The 12,900-nt window shown below is 38.8% G+C and overlaps 1 protein-coding gene across 1 annotated transcript in view; it reads left to right on the top strand.

The window, feature by feature from the left end:
* The window catches only part of HHAT (hedgehog acyltransferase), a 147,252-nt gene that overhangs the window by 63,375 nt on the left and 70,977 nt on the right, over nt 1-12,900 (top strand). Inside the window, exon 9 of the mRNA XM_059468331.1 lies at nt 9,870-10,071. Coding sequence (XP_059324314.1) covers nt 9,870-10,071 — 202 coding nt within the window. The remainder of the gene's footprint in view (nt 1-9,869; nt 10,072-12,900) is intronic.

The raw sequence follows: 12,900 nt of genomic DNA, 5'->3' as shown, positions 1-12,900 counted from the left end.
GAAGAATTATCAAACTCTCCACAAAGGAGTCTGCAAAGATTAAACAGTCTTTCTGTTACCTAGCAAATTTTAGAGGGCCATTCAATTTTATTACCTTGTCTCCAAGCAAAAATGGTTTAATGAGGAAAATAAATAGGTTCTGTTGTAGTGACTGTGTTTTGTGCACTCCTTTGGCAGAGGTGTGCTGGAAAAGGTAGCTGTTAAGTGCATGGTGATGAGTGTATTTTAAACATCTGAATTCACACATGCAGATGAATCCACATATTTTCTGATGTACCTGGCATACTAAGATTAGCAGAACGGCTAAATAACTTGTGCTTACACCTGTGGAATTTAAATCAGCTTTCTAAGAGAAGAGAGAAAATACAGTACTTTATTCTTGGTGTGGTGAAAGCAACAAATGACACATTTAACAGTTTTTCACTAACTGTAGCACAAACAGTTTGATATGTGCAGGCATATGCAGAGGAAAAGCTGGATTCTGTTGCTTCAGAGAGGAGGGATGGCAAGGGATGAGATTTGTTGCAAAGGTTTTATTTGTGTAGGAATTTTTTGCCTATGCAGCCTCCAGTTGAGGTATACAAAGTTCTGAATTTTGAGCTGGGCTCTCTGATATAGAAATAGTCCAGATTATCAACTGTCTAACACAATTTGAAGTGTTAGAAAGCAGGCATTCTTTATTACAGCTCTGGACACATTTGGAGGATTTTTCCTCTGATTGAATGTGTGTTGTGAAACTTTACAACAGTATTTAATCCATTGTGGTCATACACATTAATTAATTCGTAGTTAATACATAAAAATCCCTTTCATATAACTAATTTACATGCTTCTGCCTCTTACTGGAAGTCTTTTTATGGATCTAGAGGGTCATGTAAAGGGGTCTAAAGTGGTCATATTTACTGAGCCCCCAGTTTTGCAAATGACCTTGCCTTGAACTTCTCTTAGGGCATGCACTGTTTCTTGTTATATACCTTTGCCACAAAAACCACTTAGGTTCCTCATGATCTGTTTATCCACTGCTTCCAACTACATTTAACATCCTGTGTGTCTACTTGTATGTTCTTTATTCTGATTTTCTACCTAGTCTTTCAGCTCTATTTCATAACTCCAAAGGAACTAAACATTTTTATTCTCTATGTTGTCTATCAAGTCCCCCCTTTTTTTGAGACCGTATCTCTTTCAGACAAGTCTCAATACTTCATTTTCCAGCACAGAGTGTTACAACATCTATAACATTGAACCATAATACAAGGAAATACACATACTACAATAATTACACTGACTGCCACAACTGCATTTTGTAGCAGTCGCCAATTTGGTAGCCATGAAGTAAGCCAATGCCACCAAGAAGAATGTTCCTCTCTCTGCTAGTCTGCTACTGCTCTTTCTGTTGGAATGGTTCCTGTCTGTTGGGCTTCAAACCCATCACTGATGTAAGTGCAAGACTCCTGTCCTAAAATAGCACACATTGCTCCCTGGCTAGCAAGCAGGTAATCTGAGGCTGTGCAGCTCTATACAGCCACCATTCATGTTTGTTGGAGCTCAGAGGATGTACTCTTTGATATTTTAATAATACTGTTCACCATTTCTTCTAATAATCACTTTAGCTTGTTAATATAAATTCCATAGTGCAAGGCAGCATGCACGGGGCATAGAGTGAACCATAATCTTTTGCTTCCCAAAATCAAAGGAATTTATTGTGGCTCATCCTGGACTCCCTGGATGGAAAATGTTCACCTGGCCCTAAGTCTTCCTTGTGGTTGTTGCCAGAGTTCCTTAAGGGGAGGCATTAATACTGCTTGGAAACAGGAACCAAGCCATCCTTTGTAGGCATTGTCTTTGCATATCCAATAGGTCCCATTCCCAGTATCAGAGGTCTGATTTCCTATGTCCCACTGTTGCACTGCTGGTGGATCTGGGGCTCCTACGTGGGCTTCTGTTGTGTGCTTGGTGCAGTAAGGCCAATGGAGTTTCACGTGGCATTGCAGCTGGGAGTGGTATAATACCAACACTGATTTGTTTCAGCACAAGTTGTATTTCCATTTTGAATAAAATTAAATAAAATTAAAGCATATAAGTCCTTTCACTAACTACAGTAGTTTTAGGTTTCTTCTTAAGGGGAATGTTACTAAATCCTGTTAAATTTATAACTGTGTTTCTGTGTTCTATTGTACAGTTTTCTTTTACTGTTCCTTCATTGACTCCATTAAAAGTCATAGCCCATTACCAAAGTTCTTGCCAGCCCATAAGCATGGACCATCCAAAGGAACCCAGTTCCTACCAACATTATTTGAGAACATATCCAGCAATTACTTACATTTAATTTAGCTACTTTGATCTTTAAACTTTAATAAGAATTTTCTTGACTAATCTCTTCATGAAACTCTTGATTAGCTATCAAGGTACAACTCATAGGTATAAATAATACTTTAGGTAAAAGGTTACTCATTCTCTTTCCTCATTGTTTGTGTTGGGGACAATAGTTCCACTGTCCATGGAGCTGACACCTTTTTGATTCTAGAATAATATACCTGAGGTCCTTTACTGCTCAGTTTTACTGTGATGTATGTGGGTAACAGTACTTGCTGGTGTCCCTTTGGCTGGAGAGGTGCTGGATCCCTGTCCCTAAAGTACACCCACTTTCATGGTTGGAATTTGTGTGCTGGTGCCTCCATTCCCACCATTCCCCATCTGGTGATGACAGCTGCCTGTCATAAATCCTGCAGAGTTTTACCTGAAGATATGAGATAATTATTGAGGTCTTGTCCCACCTTTAGCATGCATATCCCTTGGGATGTGTGGAGTTTTATAGGGCTGACCCTAGAGCAGCTTGTAGGGGCTTCATTTTTCCCTGCCCTTAGCTTAGATCCTAATTCTCTACAATGCAATTGGGAGAACTTGAACCCAAGTCAATGAGGTTTCTTGACAGATTTTATTGAGTTACAGCTTAATAGTGTAAATCATCCTTTCTGCTTTTCTGATAGCTTGTGGTCAATAGGGAGCATGTAATTCCCACTGAATTTCTCTGTGTTGTCTGTCACATCCAGTGTAAGAGCTGGGAGAAGTAAAGAAAATAAGTGGGGAAAAAAGAATTATTTTGTTGATGGTGTTGCTTATGCATTTTGTCTAATGATTGTTTAGGAGACAATGAGCAATTCCTGGTGCAGAAATCTGGACTGGAATATCTGCACCTCTCTGAGTAATGCCCTAGCCACAGACTTGTTTTTTTCTTCCATATTTGCTCTTTGAATCTCATTTATTTTCTGCCTAGTGGCAGCCTGGTAACAGACAGCTGGAGCACTCCTCTGAGAGGCAAGATATGTTGGTCTCCCTGGCAAAGAACCTGACCTCTACCATTTTGTAAGCAGAGAGTGACAGTGCTATTAATATATCCCTCTTCTAGCTGTGTTTTCAGAGGAGTATATAGCCTGCCTGTTGTGCTGCTGAGCCTAGATAGCATCAGCACATGGTAGGTGTGTTGTGAATATCAGGAGTGAATTGGGCCCCTGAGGGGAGCTAGGTTCACAAGAGCTTCAGGGAGCTCTGCAGATCCTTATGGGAGGAGGCAGGAGTGCCTCCTGCCCAGCTCCATCTGTCAGCTGGGGACACAGCCCTCTGTCACCCAGGAGCTGAGCTGGAGGCACTTAACTCTGGGTTGTTTTGGCAATAACACTTAGGCTTCTGCTGTCAGCAAAATGTTTGGGGTGCTGGTTTGAACTTAATGCTATAACCAGTCTTTTGGCTCTTGGGTCATCTGGAAGCCGTCCCATTTCCATTCTGATCAAAGGCAGCTCACTGGTAGTTTTGCATTTGACTGCAAACAGGTGGTTATAAGCAGGGTTTCTTTCTTTCCTAGATACAGCTGGAAGAAAACTCAACACAGCAGTCCATCAGTAATGAAACTTTTTCCATTAGAAGGAAATATTATGATTTAGATTAAAATTTCATTTTAAATAAATGAATCTCTTTGAAAACATTAGCTTCCTTGGAAGAGTGAATTCAAAATGATTTATTCAGTATTCTGCAGTTACCTACCCTTTGACATATGGACTCGACTCACTGTTTTTCGTGTTGAATGCAAGGGAAGAAATGTACTTTAAACACTTCTCAGTTTTTTGGTAGGAAACTTCGCACTCAATCTTTGCTGGGAAACATGCTAACAGTTATGAAGTGAATGAGAATTCAGGTCATATTTGTAAAGCTGAGTGTTCTTGCATATGAGTATTCTCATTAATGCTTTGTAAACCAAATGGACTTAATTTCTCATTAAACATTTTTGTGCTAATGCAACAAGACTTGCCTGCAGCCAACATCAGCTTAAATATTTAAAGGATCTGCATTTGTCAAGGTCTCTAAACATCAGGTTAAGCTGGTGAGGTGAGAGAGTCTCTTATAGAGCTTAAAAAGCTTTGCCAACAGCCAGCAAAATTGCTAGGCTGTGAGAAATGGAGTTTAACAGAACAAGGCTTAGTCTCCTAATGAAAACTTTGCAAAATGGTATTCCAGATATCTCTGGTTATTTCTTTATTTCAGGTGCAAATATGAATAGCTCAGCCTTCAAAGTCATGTTTATGGGAGATGTTTCTGTGATGTAAAACAAATTATTCCTGTAGGACCCAGTCTTGCAAAGACTTACAGGTGTGCTTTATTTATGGACTCTGAGTAGCTCTGTTCAAGTCAGTGTCAGCTTGAAGTGACAAAATAGGCATTGTGAGAACTCACCCAGAAGGAGGAATTTGCAGAGCTGCACCTGACATCTTTTTATTATGCAGCAGAAAAAAATCAATGGTTTAAGGCCATGAAGAGAGTATTAAAACCAAATGAATTAAGGAAGCCTAGCACCAGCATAATGCTGCCTGGACAAGTTTTTTTACACATGTCCACAGATGAGCACCCTCCCTGTACAGAGCCTCAGGTGCTTTCTGGTGTCAGGATGCAAGATGAAAACTGCATTATTGCTTTTTAAACGTTTGCTGTGTTGTCTCTGTAATTGCCCAATTCAAAACCCTGTGATGGTCACACACTTAAACCTTGAATGCTTGAAACTTACAGAGACATTGGAATTTTCCCTGAAATAAAACACAAAATCCCCATATATTAATTGTATTTACTTCACCATTGCAAGCAAATTAACTTTTTCTTTCTTTTTCACATTTCACCTCATTCTGGATTAGATGTTCCAAGATCAATGCCTAAGAGAGGGGAAAAAAATCATGTATAGCATGCACCTTGCTATATTACCTTACTTCAGGAGGAAATTCAGGCACATGTTGAAGAAAGGTCCTGGACAGAGCAGCAGTTAAATGGGTGCTTTACTTGCACTTTCTTCAAAATTTAAATATGTTTAAAATTACATGTGCAAGTAAGAGCAGTATGTGGAGGTCTCAAGGAATAATAGCCCTCCTGAATGATTCTTAACTGATTAAAAATGCTTCTTTTAGAGGTCTCCTGAAGTTACCAGAATAAAAACTTTATAATGTAGTGTGTTTTTCAAGGCAATGCTTGTCAGATCTCTTATGATTGTTCTGGAGATTACCACTTCAAGAAAACTAACAAAATGGTTATTGGATTTAAAAGGTATTCTCTGTAAGTAAATGTCACTTTTAAATACTTCAGCTATTATGTTTGTGTTTGCATTACTGTAGGGATTTAAATGGTACCATTTGCATATTTTATCCAATTCTCTAATGTTCGCTGAGTGAGTTAAAATGAAGATAAGTTGTGTAAATGAAACAGCTTGCTGGCTGTGGATAAGGTAATTTAAAGTGCTGTACCTGGACTAAAAGTAATGCACTTTGGGGAAAGCGCATACAAAGGATGCCTTGTTTGTGAAAGCAGCATGTCTGATTGCATGTAAGTTCTAGTTTGAAATCAAAAGAGAAATAGAAAGATAGAAAACACAGAGATATGTTTAAGTCTGACATCTTTGCCTTGGGAGGGGAAGGCTAGGGAATGTATGTTTGGTCATGTCAGGTATGGGGGTGTGCGTGCAAATAATTTTTACTATATAACATTCTCTCAATATTTGTATTTATGTGCTTCTAACACACCCCAGATGTTTTGAGATTCTAATGACATGGAGTTCTCTTCCCCCTTCTCTCCATGTTATATGCGTAACCTTTTCTTCTGACAGCATGAAGTACCTTCCCTTGTTGTCCTTAAGGGAGGTCTGGCCAGCCCCAGCCCAGGGATGGTTGGCAAAGCCTGGCCTGTGGTGTTCTCATGTTCTCTGACAGTCTGCCTAGAAATCGCTGTTTCTTCACCTTCAAATTTCTCCTTTGAAGCTCTGGCAGTGACTGACTTTTGGCCCCCTAAGTTAATGTTTTATTTTTAAATACTCACCTAGCCTGCATTTTTTTGATACTAAGCATTTTCCACAGGTCTAATCTTCTTGTCTGTAATTTTCATGGACCTTAAGGGACCATCCCTCCACCATTGCTGGCCATCCCTCTAACACAGCCTGGAGGGACATGACCAATTACTACCCTCAAATCTACTTAACATCCTTTTCTCCTTGCGAAATATTTTGCTGCTTTTTTTTATTAGTCCGCCTTTGGCTTATTTACTACCAAGTAACTGCTGAGTTTTCTTTTTCTGCATGTGAGTTAAAATATATTTGCTGTGTATTGCTGCCAGATTTTTCAGCTTTTCTGCCCTCCTTACACTTGTAGAATAAATGTGTCATCTGTTCAAGACCTGTTAAGAAACTCTACTACAGGGGTGTTCCTTTGAGTTAGGGTGTCATGAGTACCCATGGTTACTTTTATGTGCTAATAGACTCCAAACCAGGGATTTTGAACTTCTGTGTGGATTTTCTGTGATTAGAAATGGGAATAATCTTAAAAGCTGCATGGAAGCTTAAAATGAGATATTTATGTAATGCTGTTCTACTTATGGTGCAGCAGGTCAGCATGTTCTACAGCAACCTCTCCATTTGTGTAAACCCTGAGTAAAGTACAGGGTTTACAGTACAAAGGAACTGCAGAGAAAGATTGCAGGTAGATAGAAGCATTGGTAAGAAGAAGAAAAGTTAGGAATCATGAAGATATAAAAGACATTGATTTGTAGTAGCCATTACCACTTAAACTCTTTCCCTGCCTCCTTCCTTCCCTCCTCACAGATTTTCTTACTAAAGTGGAGGGCAGCACAACCTTCTGAATGCACTGTAAGAGGTTCCTTTTCTTCCCATGGGGAAGGGTGAACGAGGGGCTGTGTAGAGTGTAGCTGCTGGACAAGGTTAAACACAACAAATTGTTAGTTACAAACTGTGTGTTGTGTTGTTGATAATACAGAACTAATATCTTCTATCATCTGGCTTAATAATGCTTTTCCCAGGGTAATCCTCCCTCACACTTAAGGGTTTGTGCAGCTTTTTGTAATCAAATGAGTATTCTTCTGTGTAAACACACAGGGGAAGTATAGAGAATTGAGATTCTCAAACTACCAGGTTGCTCTAAAATAAGCAAAATGCATCTTTACAGCGAGGAGAGTTCTGGCATGGTTGTTTTGCAAGACAGTTTTGGCAATCAGAGGGCACAGAGTGCCTGGTGTTGAGCCATGCTCTGCCCCTGCAGAGTTGCCATTGCTTGTAGGCAGGCCTGCCAGTGCAACAGGGCATGCACACCTACATCACTGGCTGTTATGTGCATGGATGATAAGGCAGCAAATACTTTTTTCCCCTGGTGTGTTCTGTAATGACTTTTTCACAAGATTTTTCTGAGTGAAAAATACAGGAACTTAGAGAATTGCTCTTCACTCTGTTCAAGAGAAATGACTCAACATCTATCAATCCTTTATAATCTCTGTAAAACTGCCCTGACAGGGGAAGGCAAGACACATGGTCTGAGAGTGGTCACTGCCCTTGTGACAAGGAATGGAGCCAGCTGTCTGTCCAATTCCTCGTGGCACTAGCAGGGAAGGAGAGAGGCTTTGCTTTCTGCTTTCCATTTCTCCTCTGGGCAGGGAGGCAGGCTCTCCACAGTACTGGAGGGGAAGGTCAGAGTGTTAGTAAAGATTTTGTTATTCCTTTCGGCTTCTGTCCTTCTTCAAACAGGTTTTCAGGTAGTGGATTTTCAGTTGCACGTTTGCCATCAGCCTCCCTACAAGCTAAAACTTCACTAACCTTTAACATTAATCAGAATTATGAGTTGTTGCTGCTCAATTATCTAGCTGCTGTTGTCAAACACTAAAAATCAGAAAATAGCCTATTTTTCTCTGCACAGTAAGCTGAAAGCCCTTCAGGCCAACCTAAATTGAGTTGCAGTTGGAAACAAATGTGTTGATGCTGCTGAGCTCTTCCTGGCAATGCCACTGCCGGTGGAGGCTGCCTGTGCAGCTCTGCTCTCTTTACCCTCTGTGTCACAGCCCTGCAGGACATTCACTGCCTGCAGACTGCTGGGATAAACCCCTCTGCCATTAGATTAATGGATTGCAATTGCAAGTGTCTCTTCAGACATAGGAAGGGGAGGAGAGAAGAAAAGCACAACATAAATAGAAATTATTGATCTTAATTTCTATTTATTTTTCATATGTTTAGTGAAAAAGCACACCTATACTGAAAAACATGTAATCAGATGTTCCCTGTAGCAGATTGAATTAAAAAGGTGTATTGATATTATGTTAAGAAAGAATTTAGAGCATTTGACACTTGTTTTTTTAATGACTTTTTGTTTACCCTTTAATTATGTTCATCACTGTATTTTACTCCATTATTTATTTTCTTACTTCCTAAGATTAGGAATAAGCAGTGTGTTAATTTCCATTTTAAATGTTTAAAATGATATTTATCTCTGAATGTGAAAACTGATAACTAGAGATAAAAATTTCACTGGAAAATAAAAAATCCCTGAATTACCTTAGCAAGTAGGAATAGTCTCAGATACGAGTACAGACTTTGATGCCAAAGGAATGACAGCTGAGGAGAGCTGTCACTGGTGGTTCTCAGATACCACATCTCCTTGCTGGTACCCATGAGCTGGGTGGTGACTCCCCTGCCTGATGGGCTTCTTCAAAGTGTTGGCAGAAATATGCAACTCTTTCAGACAGTGTCTGCCTAGTGGTCATGCCTTAATCAGAAAATGATGGGAGTGGATGTAGCTCTTCAGGCTGGAAGTGAAATGACCCACAAAACAGTGTCAGCTTTCAGAATCTCATTGCTTCTGATATTTTTTCTGAAGCAGCACTGCTTTCTGGACACTTATAAGCATCAATTAATGACTAAGGTTATGACTCCTGAGTTCAGTTTAAATGCAGAATATAATTGCATGGAGAGTGTTTCATATGGGTTTCCAGGCGTTTTTGGTATGAGTCCCCCAAAGGTCATCAGACTGACATGATCCCGAGAGTGTAATAGAAGAACCAGATCGGAATTATTTACAGTTCACATAATTTTTAATGAAATATTTCAAAGGAAAGAAATTACAACCTTTTAGTAATAAAGTATGTTTGCATACATCTACATTTCTGACATATGGGAAACAGTCTATGGGTTGTGACTGTATGTGACTTTATATAATGTTTTAAATTTTTTGTTAATAATCTTATAATTCAAATTCACATGAAGATTACAGGTAATTTCTGTAGCTGACTTACAACTATTCCAATTTAAAAAAATGAATATTTGCTATTTTCAGTTTTGAGAATATATTTGTGCTAAATATTTGCCTAATGCAGAGTTCGCACATGTTTCATGAAGTGATCTACAGCTTTGCAGAAAATAGGGCAAGCTCTGTAAATAGAACATATCAGGTAGCTTTTTCACATTCTTTCTTATGCTACAAATTGACACATTTGTTCCTTGGTGGATGTTTTTCTGAGATTTCTGTGAAATCTCTAACAGCACTGCATATTTGTCATTTCACCTGCAGGTACATTTATGTTCCAATGGGAGGATCTCAGTCCAGTTTGCTTGGAACACTGTTCTCTACAGCCCTCACTTTTGCCTTTGTGAGCTACTGGCACGGAGGACAGAGTTATTTATGGTACTGGGGTGCACTTAATTGGCTTGGAGTAATTGTGGAGAATGGCACCAAGAGGATACTTTCCATTTCACTTATTCAAGATTTAATTGTAAGTTGAATCTTTCTCCATTTCATATTCTTGTTTCCTGGTTCCATGCTAATCTGAAGTTGCTGGTTACTAATTTGGTTGAACCAAGATTAAAAATCATGGATAACAGAATTAGGATTCCTTTGCCCACCCTCCAGTATCTGAGGTAATAATAGTTCATATCACTAGAATTTTGCAAAGTAGCAGCAAAGCAGATGGTGAAATATGCATGGTCTTAAAAGCTTCCTCTGCAGTCCTAGAGTAAGCAAATGCTTGTCACGTTGTGTAGGGATGAACAGAAGCCAGTTTTAACATTTGTATTCTGATTTCACTCAGGATGGCCTTAAAATATTCATCTTCACTAAAATTAGGAGTGTATGTTTCTAACCATGTGTTTCCTGGACAAATGTGTGTGTAGCAGCTGCTTGCATCTGGGAACAAGCTTACACTGGGAAATCTTATGCCACTAAAGAGCCAAGTAAAGAAAACGTTATTTTGCCTTGAAAACCTCTGATATTTTAATTTTACTTATACTTTTGACCTTGATGCTGTAATTTCCAAAGAACAAAATTGACTTTGATGTGCAAATAGATGCAAAAACCACTATTTTAATTTTGATGGTCATTTTAATCTGCAGGTTTGCTCACTACTAAATCCCAAATCTTCTAATAACTGTTTGTAAGACTAATTTTTAAGTCTTGCTTCCTTACTAGTGATAATTGCACAGAATTCATAATCCTCTATATTGTTGTTTTGGTGGGGACTCAGTCTGCAGCCTGATGGAGTCCTGATGCTCAAGGAATGATGCTCGTTGTCCATCCCTACCCATTTCAGTTTTCACTGTTGTGGCATCACTTGTGGCATCCTGTGTGTAGCAGCTGATACAGCTCAGTAATTTAGTAGCCAGTGCTACCTTACATCACCCAATTGTCCGTCCCTGCAATTTCAGTGATAGTCTGGAAGCAGATTTTTACCTTCCTAGAGAATGAATTTATCAGATCCATAAATCCTCCCTCTAGGGGGAAACTGAGCTTCACCATCTGACCAGCTGCACATGTTTGTCTCTGGACTCCAAGGCAGCACAGTTTTTTAGACATCCAGCTATAGGAGGAAATAAAAGTGTAGGGGCTTGCTTTTTCTATCTGATGTCATTGCATTAGAAATTTTAATAAAACTCCTAGGGAATTAAGTTCTTAAATATCATAGAAATTATAATGATAATGACATTATAAAGGTGAGGTTATATATGTTGGATTCATTTCTAACATGTAGTTCTAATTATAGTTAACTGATGCTGGCAGTAGGGTTATTTTTGTATAAATTAAACCCCTAACCAAGTGTATTTTACCCCTTTCCTCCACCTTATTTTCATCCCTTGTTTTTAAAGGCCTATCCAGTGTCTTCCATGTGTTCTTTGTTTCCCATTTCTATTGGGAAATATGGTTGTAGACCTTCTTTAGAAGACCCTTTTGTATCTTTTCCTGAAATAATTCTGAAGCCAGAATTTTTAATATACATAGTTTTGGCATCTACATTAGCGCATGAGGCAGATCTCACTGCAGCTATGGCTGATGTGCCTTGTGCCTTGAAGGTTTCTCTACAAGAACATGAGCTACAAACCACTCATTGTGGCTCTCTCCTCTCTTTTCTGACTAACTCCCATTTTCTCCTCGAATGCTGATACTGGGGGGCAGATGAGTGGTTGGACTTTGCATTTTCCTTATCAAGGGGTGGAGTGATATGACATTTTCTGAGATGTACCACATTTAAAAGAAACTGAAAATTTCCCAGTGCCCTGTATAAATTTCCTCTTCCCCCTGTTAATCTGTTTTATGGAAACATTCTTGTAATCCTTCTTGGTGAGGAGTGTGCTGCAAGTCCAATCACTGTGGTGTTGAAGACCCTCTTTTGGGGGATGGGTTTTTCACTTAAATTTCATCTGTTGACAAGCTGAAATCCTTAGCATTCTTGTGCTTCACTCAGTTGCTGTGTTGGCTCTTGAGAGCTATTTTTGAAAAGGAAAGTCTATTTTTGTCTTCAGAATAGCAGATGAGTTTTTGAAAAAATACAGAGCACAGGTTTATGCTTTTTTTAACCCATTCTGTTCAGCAAACCTCCTCAAATATTATTCTTAAAAGTTGAGAGATATAATTCAGTTGAGCAGGAGGTGCTTAGTAACAAAAAGTAAAAGTCTAGAGGTATAAGTTTAATTTCAATTTTACTCTGTTTTTAAGACCGAATTGATCACTAACAGTACCAAGAATGGTATCAAAACTGCCTCCTTTTTTTTTTTTCCCTTACTCAATATTGTTTCAATTCTCTTGTGAAGGGAAGATTAAAAATCAAAAAGAGCATATTCAGCTCTCATCTTTCCCTGAATTCTTGTGCTAACTATATATATATATGTATGTATATATCACCCGTATTTGTGCAGATTTTACAGTAGTTTCAGTCCCAGTGCTTGAGACCAGCACAATATGAGGAAATCACACTTCTGTAGCAGTCTGACAGGTTTAAAATATTATCTCAGGCATATTGAGCTAGAATGAACAAAGCAGCACTGTCATTATTTGTGAGAAGTAAAATCAGCATATAAACAAATATGTTCTGAAAACAGTAAATTCCCTGACCCAAAAAATTGGTTCTAGAACTTTTAATTTGTTTCAAACCGGTGCCTGGTTCCTGCATTCAGCTCTAGAAGAGATGATGAGTTTTCTTACATCCTTTTCAGCTTCCACTCTCCTGAACTTTAGTGTTTCAGTAAGTTGTCTGAGGAGAAGTTATCTTCATGTCTTTTTTTCCTTATTGATTACTTGTTAGTTCTCAGTAAATTAGAGGTGAATTAATTAA

The sequence above is a fragment of the Ammospiza nelsoni genome, chromosome 3, assembly GCF_027579445.1.
Source record: "Ammospiza nelsoni isolate bAmmNel1 chromosome 3, bAmmNel1.pri, whole genome shotgun sequence".
NCBI lineage: Eukaryota > Metazoa > Chordata > Aves > Passeriformes > Passerellidae > Ammospiza > Ammospiza nelsoni.
This window is presented reverse-complemented; position numbering and strand designations above follow the sequence as displayed.